Source organism: Symsagittifera roscoffensis, chromosome 10 (genome assembly GCF_963678635.1).
Source record: "Symsagittifera roscoffensis chromosome 10, txSymRosc1.1, whole genome shotgun sequence".
Taxonomy (NCBI): domain Eukaryota; kingdom Metazoa; phylum Xenacoelomorpha; order Acoela; family Convolutidae; genus Symsagittifera; species Symsagittifera roscoffensis.
In genome coordinates, this window is record NC_087071.1 from 29,458,699 (window position 1) to 29,472,353 (window position 13,655).

At 33.4% G+C, this 13,655-nt stretch overlaps 1 protein-coding gene across 1 annotated transcript; it reads right to left on the reverse strand.

Annotated features, from left to right (window-relative positions):
- Positions 1 to 378: 378 nt before the first annotated feature.
- LOC134855484 (uncharacterized) lies at positions 379 to 7,576 on the reverse strand. Its single transcript, XM_063872020.1, has 2 exons — positions 7,029 to 7,576; positions 379 to 789 (listed from the first exon to the last, which is right to left on the reverse strand). The coding sequence occupies exons 1-2, from the start codon at positions 7,510 to 7,512 to the stop codon at positions 464 to 466; spliced, it is 810 nt and encodes a 269-aa protein (XP_063728090.1). The 5' UTR covers positions 7,513 to 7,576; the 3' UTR covers positions 379 to 463.
- Positions 7,577 to 13,655: the final 6,079 nt, after the last annotated feature.

Below are 13,655 nucleotides of genomic sequence, written 5' to 3' on the forward strand. Positions count from 1 at the left end.
ATTTTTTAATTACAATGGATTTCAAATGAATTATAATGTTTGCGACAAAAAATTGAATTAAATCCTTTTTTCCACTTTTGTTGTCTGAGCGTAACATGGGAATCGATTATATTGACAACAATTTAGACCACGAAAGTCTATTTATTTTTACTTTTAGATGACAGATGCTTAATATACTGAACTTAATGCATATGTGATCTGAAAGGGCCAAAACTGTTGATCAGTGCCAAGAAACAAACCTATTGAAGAAGCGTCTTTTACATGTTGAGATATCAGTATAACAGTATATTGTTTTCATCTGTAAAGCTGGTTAAGTCAACTCATTCAATTATCTGAGCAAAACATGTTATAATGATTTTTAGTTCAATTTCAGTTATTCTTCAAACTTCTTAATTTTTGAATATTATTTGGATAGTAAGAAAAGCCGTAAAATAGAGCAGCAAACATTAAATTAAACGACGGCTTAGTTTTTGCTGACTGTTCCCATTATAGATTGATATGTTGGCGTTAGTTTTTTCACACTCTCCGCTATTTCTGGTTTCACTTTTGACAACGTCTCAATGTCGACGTCACGTTCCACTGAATCTTCAAATTGGGTCGATTTGTTGGCTCGCTCAAAGAAGCCGAGAGAGTTTTGCGACTCTCGAGCCAATGAGAACGAATCCCATGTCGGATCTAGCAAGTCCAGGGACTCCCAAGTCAGATATTTTTTATCGAAGTCGATTCCAATTAAGCTGAAAATTTTCTTGACAGCTTCGATGGTCTTCTCCTTAGAGCACAGTATTTCACCTAAAAAGCATTCGAAACCCAGTGTTTCGATCTTGCAAACCTTGCCAAAATTATGCAAAATCTTGCCAAGTTAACATGCAAAATCGAGCAAATATCTGACATGTATATCTTGCAAAGATCTTGGAAAGTAACATGAATATCTCGCCAAGATCTTGACATAATAGCCATGTTTCATGGATAATCCAAGATTAGCCATGATCTTGGCAAGGTTTTCCAAGATCTAAACACTGGGTAACCCGTTCGATAGCAATATAACAGTTCGGGAGTGACTTTGAGGACTGATAAATTAAAGCATGTATTAAACGTGATTTAACTACATTGAATAGTATTCATTTTATTTTCTCTCAATGTGTACTTGATACAAAGATAGTTTCATTAAATAAGAAACTCTGCCAGACAGAATTTTATCCAAAGGTTTAGTTTTTACGCTTCTTTGCCAAAAATTGTTCCGACTTTCGATACGAAAGTAACGGAATATTTGTGATCGAGTGGGTTTTTTTTTAAAAAAGTTAAAATTAAGACAAATTTCGACTTTTTAACAAGCCATTTTTGACGGAATTTTGTAATATCATTCAAGAGGTAAAGTTGTCCTGAGCTAACTTTGAAAAGAAATTTCAACTGTAAGCATTTTTCGTAAAGTTATGAGGGGTTTAAAGATTGGCATTTTGACCAATTTGGGACAATTAACGCGCAATATTTTTCGCGCTATTAACGCTAAAGCGTAGATTTAATCCGTCTTAGAAATCGTTCCAATTTGGTTGAGGATGTTTATTTGCCACAATTGATTTGTTACTAGAAGCGAATTTTATCATTTTGTACTTCATATGGCGTGTGGAGGGATGATTTTCATTAAAAAAATTTCTTTTTTTAGAAAAAAAAATTTCTTTTGTTTTATTTCATTGAAATTTTAAATGTTTTTACTGCTCCATAAACCTTAAAAGGCAGTCGGAACATTCAGGGCTTCGCCCTGATACGAGCAGTTTTGTTTCTTATATGAAATGGTATTTAGTTTTAAGCCAAAAAAATCTCTAATTATTTGAAAAGTAAAATAAGGTTAGGCGTGACATCTCGACTCGAAATATAAAGACCTTTGGTAGTTTTTGTTCCGACTTTTGATACGAAAATAATGGAATATTTGTGCTCGGGGTGGGTTTTTTTCTTCAGACAAATGTCGACTTTTTAACTAGCCATTTTTGACTGAATTTTTTAATATGATTCAAAAAGTATTGTTGTCCTGAGCTCCATTCCATTTCATTACATTTAATTTTGTTAAGTTGCTAGTGTTCCATAAACCTTAAAAGGCAGTCGGAACCTTCAGGGCTCGGCCTTGATACGAGTAGTCTTGTTTACTTTGAAAATTTATGTTTTTTGATAATCAAGGATGAATTTAATGATTCTTGCAGTTATAAAGCATATTTAAGTCGAAAGTAACGGAATCAGGGAACCACAATTTTCCCATCCTTGTTTATTGTTCCGACTTTTGTAACGAAAGTACCGGAATATTTGTGGTCGGGGTGGGTTTTTTTTCAGACAAATTTCGACTTTTTAACTAGCCATTTTTGCCGAATTTTTTTATATCATTCAAGAGTTAACGTTATCTTGAGCTTAAACTTGCAAAGATATTTCAACTGTAATCTTTTTTCGTAAAAATATGAGGGGTTCAGTGATTGGCATTTTGGCCAATTTAGGAAAATTAACGCGCGATAGTTTTCGAGCTAGTAACGCGTAAGCGTAGTTTTAATCCGTCTTAAGAATTGTTCCAAATTGGTTGAGGGAAGATTATTTGCCAAAACTGATTTGTTACTAGAAGCAACTTTTGTCATTTTGTACTTTATATGGCGTGTGGGGGGATAATTTTTGTAAAAAAAAATCAAATTTTAGAAGAAAAAAGTCTCATTTCATTTTATTAAGTTTAATTTTGTTATGCTACTAGTGTTCCATAAACCTTAAAAGGCAGTGGGAACCTTCAGGGCTTGGCCCTGATACGAGCAGTCTTATTTACTTCGTAAATTTATATTTTATGATAATCAAGGATAAATTTAATGAATTTTGCAGTTATAAAGCTTATTTAAGCCGAGAGTAACGGAATCAGTGAACATCAATTTTCCCATCCTTGTTTATTGTTCCGACTTTCGTAACAAAAGTAACGGATTATTTGTGGTCGGGGTGGGTTTTTTTTCTTCAGACAAATTTCGACTTTTTAAGTAGCCGTTTTTGACGGAAGTTTTTTTATATCATTCAAGAGGTAACGTTGTCCTGAGCTTGAATTTGAAAAGATATTTCAAAAGTAATTGTTTTTCGTAAAGTTATGAGGGGTTTAGTGTTTGGCATTTTGGCAAATTTAGAGAAGTTAACGCGCGATAGTTTTCGAGCTTGTAACGCGTAAGCGTAGATTTAATCCGTCTAAAAAATCGTTCCAAATTGGTTGAGGGAAGATTATTTGCCAAAACTGATTTGTTACTAGAAGCAACTTTTGTCATTTTGTACTTTATATGGCGTGTGGGGGGATGATTTTTGTAAAAAAAATCAAATTTTAGAAGAAAAAAGCCTCATTTAATTTTATTAAGTTTAATTTTGTTATGCTACTAGTGTTCCATAAACCTTAAAAGGCAGTCGGAGCCTTCAGGGCTTGGCCCTGATACGAGCAGTCTTGTTTACTTCGTAAATTTATATTTTATGATAATCAAGGATAAATTTAATGAATCTTGCAGTTTAAAGCTTATTTAAGTCGATAGTAACGGAATCAGTGAACCACAATTTTCCCATGCTTGTTTTTTGTTCCGACTTTCCTAACGAAAGTAACGGAATTTTGTGGTCGGGGTGGGTTTTTTTTTCTTCAGACAAATTTTGACTTTTTAAGTAGTCGTTTTTGACGGAAGTTTTTTTTATCATTCAAGAGGTAACGTTGTCCTGAGCTTAAATTTGAAAAGATATTTTAAAAATAATTATTTTTTGTAAAGTTATGAGGGGTTTAGTGATTGGCATTTTTGCCAATTTGGGATAATAAACGCGTGATATTTTTCGCGCTTTTAACGCGTAAGCGTACAATTAACCCGTCTGAAAACCTTTCCAAAGTGGTTCAAGGAAGCTTATTTGCCAAAATTGTTTTTTTTTTTCACTAGGAGCGACTTTTATAATTTTGTAGTTTTTATGGCGGGTGGTGTGATGATTTTCGTAAAAAATTCAAATTTTAGAAGAAAAAAAATCTCATTTCTTTTTATTAAATTTGTTTTTGTGATGTTAATGTGTTCCTTAAACCTTAAAAGGCAGTCGGAACCTTCAGGGCTCGGCCTTGATACGAGTAGTCTTGTTTACTTTGAAAATTTATGTTTTTTGATAATCAAGGATGAATTTAATGATTCTTGCAGTTATAAAGCATATTTAAGTCGAAAGTAACGGAATCAGGGAACCACAATTTTCCCATCCTTGTTTATTGTTCCGACTTTTGTAACGAAACTAACGGAATATTTGTGCTCGGGTTGGATTTTTTTCTTCAGACAAATTTCGATTTTTTAACTAGCCATTTTTGACGGAAATTTTTATATCATTCAAGAGGTAAGGTTGTCCTGAGTTTAAAATTGAAAAAATATTTCAAATGAGCACATTTTTTGTAAAATATGAGGGGTTTAGTGTTTGGCATTTTGGCAAATTTAGGGAAATTAACGCGCGATAATTTTCGAGCTTTTAACGCGTAAGCGTAGATTTAATCCGTCTAAGAAATCGTTCCAAATTGGTTGAGGGAAGATTATTTGCCAAAACTGATTTGTTACTAGAAGAAACTTTTGTCATTTTGTACTTTATATGGCGTGTGGGGGATGATTTTTGTAAAAAAAAATCAAATTTTAGAAGAAAAAAGTCTCATTTCATTTTATTAAGTTTAATTTTGTTATGCTACTAGTGTTCCATAAACCTTAAAAGGCAGTGGGAACCTTCAGGGCTTGGCCCTGATACGAGCAGTCTTATTTACTTCGTAAATTTATATTTTATGATAATCAAGGATAAATTTAATGAATTTTGCAGTTATAAAGCTTATTTAAGCCGAGAGTAACGGAATCAGTGAACATCAATTTTCCCATCCTTGTTTATTGTTCCGACTTTCGTAACAAAAGTAACGGATTATTTGTGGTCGGGGTGGGTTTTTTTTCTTCAGACAAATTTAGACTTTTTAAGTAGTCGTTTTTGACGGAAGTTTTTTATATCATTCAAGAGGTAACGTTGTCCTGAGCTTAAATTTTTTGAAAAGATATTTCAAAAGTAATCATTTTTCGTAAAGTTATGAGGGGTTTAGTGATTGGCATTTTGGCCAATTTGGTATAATTAACGCGTGATATTTTTCGCGCTGTTAACGCGTAAGCGTACAATTAACCCGTCTGAGAAATCTTTCCAAAGTGGTTCAAGGAAGCTTATTTGCCAAAATTGTTTTTTTTTCACTAGGAGCGACTTTTATCATTTTGTAGTTTATATGGCGGGTGGTGTGATGATTTTCGTAAAAAATTCAAATTTTAGAAGAAAAAAAATCTCATTTCTTTTTATTAAATTTGTTTTTGTGATGTTAATGTGTTCCTTAAACCTTAAAAGGCAGTCGGAACCTTCAGGGCTCGGCCTTGATACGAGCAGTCTTGTTTACTTTGAAAATTTATGTTTTATGATAATCAAGGATGAATTTAATGATTCTTGCAGTTATAAAGCATATTTAAGTCGAAAGTAACGGAATCAGGGAACCACAATTTTCCCATCCTTGTTTATTGTTCCGACTTTTGTAACGAAAGTACCGGAATATTTGTGGTCGGGGTGGGTTTTTTTTCAGACAAATTTCGATTTTTTAACTAGCCATTTTTGACGGAATTTTTTTTATCATTCAAGAGGTAAGGTTGTCTTGAGTTTAAAACTGAAAAAATATTTCATATGAACTCATTTTTTGTAAAATATGAGGGGTTTAGTGATTAATATTTTGGCCAATTTGAGACTATTAACGAGCGATATTTTTCGCGCTAAAAACGCGTAAGCGTAGATTTAATCCGTCTTAGAAATCGTTCCAAATTGGTTGAAGGAAGCTTATTTACCATAATTGATTTGTTCCTAGAAGCAAATTTTATCTTTTTGTACTTTATATGGCGTGTGGGGGGATGATTTTTACAAAAAACCTGAAAGTTTTCTACAAAACTTTTTTCAATATATTTTCTTTTTTTTTGCATTTAATTTTTAGGCAGTCGGAACATTCAGGGCTTTGCCCTGATACAAGCAGTCTTGACTGGCTTTCAATTAAACAAGAATGCTAGTATCAAGGCGGAGCCCTGAATGTTCCGACTGCCTTTTAAGGTTTCTGGAGCTGTAATAACCTGAAAAATTAAATGTAATAAAATCAAATGATTTTTTTTAGTTTGAGTTTTTTAATGAAATTCATTACCCCGCAAGCCATATAAAGTAGAAAAGGATGAACTTCGCTTCTTGTAACAAATCAATTATGCAAATAAGCTTCTTTCAACCAATTTGGAACGATTTCTAACATGGATTAAACCTCCGCTTACGCGTTAATAGAGCGAAATATATCGCAATTTAATTGTCCCAAATTGGCCAAAATGGCAACCTTTAAACCCCCATAATTTTGCGAAAGTTAATCACAGGTGAAATATTTTTTCAAAATTAAGCTCAGGAAAACAATACTTACTGAATGATAAAAAAATTTCGTCAAAAATGGCTAGTTAAAAAGTCGAAATTTGTCTGAAGAAAAAAAACCCACCCCGGGCACAAATATTCCGTTACTTTCCTATCGAAAGTCGGAACAATTATTAACAGTGTTTGAAGTATAGGAAAAAGCGAGTCCTGTATTTAACTTAAATATGTCTTAAATTGTTAGATATCACCACCGTTAATTTAATGTAAATCAAAAGTTAAAAGAAATTGAATAAATCTGAGTCTGAAAATCAAAATAAAATTTATAGGATAATACAGCATTTCATATACTTTAAGTGTTTAGGAATTGCAGTTAGTTTTTGGCTACAAACAAGGTTTGAACCTTTTAAAAGAAAAATTCGGATGAAATTCCGTTGTTTTGGCGTTATATTTAAAAATTAACCGTGACATTTTCAAAAAATGAATGTCGTACAATACTACTACTATATGAGGTAACCCTCAAGAAATATTTTCAACCAGAATGGGGAACAAACAGTTGAACCAACCTCTCCTCCTGGCCCGAGAAAAAAAATAAAATCTAAAAAGATGTACCATAAAAGTTTTACCTGGCAGCACAACTGGTTCATGATCGCAGTTTTGCTTCACGTATTTGATCATTTCGAGCATGCTTTCGTAGGCTTCGTTCATCTTCACCGGGAAACCTGCCCTCTTGTTCACCTCGAAATACGGTATGGCGTGTCCAGTTATGACTGAAGTTTCGACCAGGGCTGGATGACGAAATGCGAAAATGTTGACTGATTCTTTAGTCATCAGTTTTGGGTAATCGTCTGTTTTGAGGGTTCCTGCGATGTCCTTTACAATTTTAATGGGACTAGAATTGTTAAGAACCGCTTTTAAGACGTCTTCATACGTTTCCAACGGTTGATCATCTGAAACCTTTCCTTCCTCAAAAATATGAGGGAAGTTGTTGACAAAGTCGCAGAATGTCAACTTCTCGAAGAAAACTTTACTCCCAGGTATGTTTGAGAGACAGCGTAGAAGAGCAGTCGATCTTGAGCGAGGAATAAACCATAAGTTTACAATCACCATTTTAAAACACTTGAAATTGAATGAATGAAGCTTCAAAAATGATGGCAGGGACTTGTTTGCGAATTTGAATAGATGTATTAATGTAAACAATGAGATCAACATTCCGACCATTTTTGACCTTCTGTCTTCTGTTTTTGTTTGGTTGGATTAAAAATAGCAAAAATGGATTGCTATCAAAACAATTATTTGCACTGAATTTGTTATTAATATAGGGTCGAGAAGGCATTCTAAAGGTTTCTAAAGAAATCTGCCGACGGTTGCCCCATAAAGCAGAACAGTCATGAAGTATAATCAATTTCGAATAAAATTTTATTTTGGTATTTTTAAAAGTATTTTATTTTTCATTAAACGAAATGGGATCATCCCTCGAAATAACAAGGCAACAGTCAGTAGCGGATTTTGGAGGGGGCGGTGTGAATATCACCCTCTCTCCCTTTAGCGATTCGACCCCTGCCGACCCAAAGTGTCCCCCTTTTTTGCTGTTTTGATCTGTCCGTTTTAGGATTACTAGCTTCTAATTTTTCTAATTGCCTATGGTGCCAACTTTGAAGTGGGAATTTATATGGTAATGATTTAAAAACGTTTCTGTGAATACAGAGAAGATGTTAAAAAACAAAATTGATCATTTTTGAACAAAATAACTTGCCCCAAATATATGTTTTAGGAATTCGAAAAAACTGTAAGTTTTTTTATCAAAACGAATGCTTCTATGAAACAAACTGTTATTCGTCATGACAACCTTTGTTTTCCCTGGTATCGAAATGGGTATCAAAATAAAAACATAAACTTGAAAAAAAACATAGCTACTTGAAATCAATGAGCTCTAGCTACAAATTTCAGGAACTGAAAACGGCTTTAAATAAAAACTACTTAAATGACTCGAAAAAATTTAGACACAATTAAATGATTCAGCATTGTTCGAAATGCCTAAACGTTACCTTAGTAATGAAAAAGGGAACAACAAAGAACAGCAACAAATGTAGAATGTCTTGGGAATTGTTTTACTGATATCGTAGACGACCACAGAAAGTGAACTTGCTCAATAGCAATTTAAGTAAATTAGGCTAACTTCTTTTCCGAACTTATTTCTTATAACAAAATCGCAATCAGGTAATGTTTTGAAAAAGTTTTTCTTTTTACTTAGTTTCTCCTTATGGAGGTAAAAAAATTATTCTTGCTTTGAATAAAACAAAAACCCTGGGTTATTCTTCTGTTCCAGCTCGGGCACTCAAAAATGCCGCTTGTAAACTGTAACAACCAACTAATCTTTTAATCAAGGAATGCATAGAAACAAATTTTTTCCACCGCGGCCCAATTGACGAATACTTCCTCCTTACCTAAAAAATGATGCAGTGAAAATCCACTTGATTACACACCAATTTCAATTATTCCGGTCAAAAGTATTTGAAAAACAAACGGAGTTTGATATTGCAGAAAATCTTAATCGTAATAATATTCTTACGCCAACTCAATTCGGTTTCAGAAAAACGTATTCAAGCATAGATGCTCTAGAATATCTGACTGAAACAAACCAAGTTTAAATTGAAAACAATGAAATTATAACAGCTGCACTACTGGATTCATACATGCCTTTGATTCAATAGATCATCAATTTTTAATTAAAAGCTACAAATAATAGGCTTGGAGGGTTCCTCACTTGATCTTATAAACAGCGACTTATCTAACAAGTACCAAAAGGCGTGCTCTAAGGAACCAAAAACAGAGACTCAAAAAATGAGCTTGAGATTGATGCACAAGTAGTAGACCAACAACAAAGACTCAAAAAAATACGAGATTGCGATTGATGGACAGGCAATAGAAGAAATAAAATAAATTGAAGATCTACGCGTAGTTAGACGTAAATCTACATGAATATCAGGAACATTCCAAACAGCAATTCATAGAAGTGGAACTGGGTATTAAAGACTCATAGGTTTTATACCAAACAAAATGAAAACCAAAATTTTCAATGTCCTGGTCGTAAGTGGTCTACCTTATTTAGCAGCAATTTTTGCAACAATAGACCAAAATCCTATTATAACTCTTGAAAAACAATTAAGCTGGTCCGTAAAAGCCTTCTTTAATAAACGCAGTTTTAATTTTTCTGCTGAACTTAATGCGAATTGTGACATGTTATCAATTAGGCTCTTCTTGGCTATAGAATCTCAACAAACTGTAAGGAAAAAACGTCGCAGCAAAAACCCGATTTCAATCCGGAAAAGGATCTATTCTTACCAAACTCAAATTTTTTTATATTCTTCGACTTGAGATTGAAATACTTGGTAAAAGTGTTATAAAGAAACAACTATATACCATTCAATTACTTAAACGATATTAATTCTACGATATGTACAACAACTAAGATAAGAAACAACAAAATTCTTGTTGAATTTACGATGGACCCAGGCCAAGTGACTTATGGTAAAGTGTGTTGGAAAGAAATTGATTTTATTTGAAGAAAGACATCAAAATTGTACTCTGCCTGTATAATTGTAACACTCAAACGTTAATTCAATGTTTGTTTTTTAAAACACCTTTGAGTGCCTATGCCTTTTCAAAGTTGGCTTTTGAAAATTATTCGAAAAAATCGAATCAGAACACTTTTTGAACTAAGAAAAAGGGTTACACAGATTTCAGATAACAATTTACTTCATAAAAGAAAGTTATCACCGAACTCGATTGTCTTCATTTGTATTGATTACGATGCTCTACCCAAACTGCATGAAATCAAGTCAATTCTATCTTGTGAGAAAACTCGACCAACGAATTGTATAGCGGTGCCGTTCTTTTGATGCTATCAACAATTTCTGGCTTTTCTTTAGCGAGTTTTTCTAAATCAACCTCCCGTTAGGTAAAATCTTCGAAGTGAATTGATTTTTTTTGCTCTGTTGAAAAACCCAACTAAACGCCAAATTATTTACATCCCAATCTGGGTCCAACGTTTACAAAGATCGAACTCTTAAATACAGTTCAACAAATTTAACTCCAATCTCATTGCAGATTGTCGCAATTGCTCCGACAAGCTTTTTTTTTCAGAAAAGAAGTTATCACCTGAAACATGAAGAAACATAAAGTATAAGCCTCAATACACAAAAAAATGCTATAGTAATCACATCACCTAATTGGTTGAAATTTACCGATTATTTCCCAAAATTGTACAAAAGTCAGATAATTTTTTATGCAACCACATTTTGATCTACCAGGAGCTCAGAGTACTCCTTTTTTATAATCGGACTCTGTTGTCAAAAACTGTCATGCAAACGAGTATTAGTTGAAAAACCCCCGCGTACTTCTTAACGATAGCATCTTCAACTGACCAAATAACCTGATAGAAAATATACAACCTTGTTATTTTTTTTTTAACGAAAATATAATAAAAAGCTGGCTTACCAAGGATTAGAACCAGTTTATTGTCACAAAGGCTCATCAAATATATGATAATCTACAACATGTTTTCAGAAACTTTTTCGGTCGCAAACTGGAATCCCTGGTTTATGATCGAACTTAGTAAAAGTTTGAGTTCCCAGTAATAATTTAAGTTTCAATCAAAGCTCGATGACGACCCATGCAAAAAAAATTTAGAGAATTATTCGTTATTACTTTTGGATAGACGTCAGCCTTGAGAGAACTTGGGATATCCTTGACGATTAGATTTTTCCCGGATTTGATCAAAATGATATTAAAAGCGTCATCTTGTGATTCTAAACTTTCACTTACCATCTAGTGGCCAAATATGCGGGGGTAATTTCCTACAAAATGAGCAAAAAGAATTTTTTTTGTAATATAATCGATTTTTAACGTTTGAAACTGGATGCGGCTAAATACTTTTTTCCGAAAGATCAATCTCAGTTTTAAGATCAATCCTAGCTGTATTTTGTTCGTTTTACAAAATGACGAACACGATAACCGCACTGGAATTTCAACAATAATAATTGGTTAAAATCGAAGCAGTCCACACCTTGATGGTAAACACCTCGAGTTGAATTAAAAACACATTTGTTTAGGCTACCATCCAAGTTTAGGTGTAAGTAATCGATTACAATTAATTATAATTACCAAATTGAAAAATAAATCTTCCGAATCAATCATGTAACTAAATCAATCTTGCTGATGATTTTGGTGGTTAAAAAAGCCTAAAATATGCATCACAAAACAACTGTAATGCAGAAGAAATGAACAAAAAAACCTTATAAATTTGAATTGATTGGAAAACTTTAAAAATAATTGTCTCATTTTTCATAAGAACCAACGTCTACAAAAAGCATAAAATATAAGCAATTTAGATGCAACTTTGAAGACACAATGGAAAAACAAAAGGGATTATAATCAATTATAATCACTTATAATGGATTTTTGAGCACAACTAATGAATTAGAAATTTGAATAAAAATAGTGGATTATATTCAATTATAATTGATTATAATTGTATCGAAAAATAGACGAATGAATAAATGATTATAATCGATTATAATGGATTATAATTAGTTGTAGTTTGATTTTGAAAAAAAAAGAGATTTTAATCGATTATTAATTGATTAAAATCGATTGTTTCTCAATTTTAGTAAGACTGGTACTAAAATTGTAATATAATCGATTATTAACGCTTAAAACTGGATGCGGCTAAGTTTTTTTTCCGAAATTTCAATCTAAGTTTTGCTGTATACTGTTTGTTTTACAAAATGACGAACACGATAACCGCACTGGAATTTCAACAATAATAATTGGTTAAAATCGATTATTAGTGACGAAAATAGTGAACATTATAATCGATTGTAGATTGGGCGGATTTAGAGTGGGGGGAGAGGCGGACGCCTCCTTCCTCAGGGATTCGGCCCCCTGCAGACCCAAAATTCCCCCCTTTGTACTATTTTGAGATATCCCTTTGTGACCCTAACACTTTTTGTAAAGGCGCCTTTGGTTCCGATATATATTCTATTTTTGACGAGGGAGCGCGCCAAAAAAAACTCGTTTTTTTTTGGTCAAATTGATCCACAGAATGCCTAAAAACGCCTTCAAATTTTGCCTGCGACCCAGCAACTCTGCCGCAACAGGGTGTTCACTGTTTGGGGAGAGCTCGGAAAATTAATTAGGTCGACCTAAAAAAAAAGGGTTGACAAAATTGTTTGAAAAGCCCCACACCCCCTCGAGAAAATCCTAGCGAGGTCCTTCTCTAACAAAAACCGAGATACACCCGCACTGAAGTTTCATGGATAATAATTGATTACATAGGATTATCATAGTCGGTCTCCATAAAATAACATAACAGATAAGTTATAATCGATTAAAAATGGATTATAGTGATACTATTTAAAAGCAACAAATTCCCAATACAATCAATTATAATCGATTATTTTCAACTGATTTTCAAAAAAAAATTATCAGAAGAAAAATCATCCAATTTAAATGATTATAATGAATTATAATCCAGATATTAAAGTCTTTCGGTATGCTGTTTTCTTTTTTCATAATAATGTTAAACTTAAGGTAGTTTTTTGTTCTCTCGCTGAATTTCAAATTTCTAATTTCAATCGCTTTAATGAAAATTTATAAAATGATGAAATTTATGAAAAATGTATTTTTGCTATTATTTTAATTAAGTTTTAGTCGCCAAACTCGCGCTTCAGCCCAAACCACCCCCTCCCCACGCATTTACCACACCCCCACTAAGCACTTAACATCCCCACTTTGATAGGTAATTATGTAGTATGGTTAAACATGTGGGGGGGGGGGGTTGAAGTGGTGTGGGGGGATTTTGTGGAGTAGACACCACGCCACCTCCGCGTTTACCTGTCCCGTTGGCGGTGCTTAGTGTTTATTGGGGGTGTGGTAAATGCGGAGAAGGAGGAGGAGATGGGGGAACGAGGGGGGGGGGGGGGGGTACGTGGGGAGGGGAAGTATGGGAGTTGGGGGAGGGGGTGGCGATGGTTTTTTTTGGGGGGGGGGGATGTAGGGGGATTATCTTCACACAAAACTTAATCATTTTTAGAAAAAAAATTCATTACATTGAAAGCAATAATGGATTATAATCGATTAAAAAGAAAGTTAATGGATTTTTTTTTCAAAATAATCGATTAAAATGGAGTAAAAATCCATTACATTCTCTACATTTGCCATATTAATCGATTGTATAGACAACGCTTTAG

Coding starts and splice junctions, on each gene's coding strand:
- LOC134855484 (XM_063872020.1), bottom strand. CDS start 7,512: ATGGTGATTGTAAACTTATGGTTTATTCCTCGCTCAAGATCGACTGCT. Junction 790..7,028: donor TGAACCAGTTGTGCTGCCAG/GTAAAACTTTTA, acceptor AATGCTTTTTAG/GTGAAATACTGTGCTCTAAG.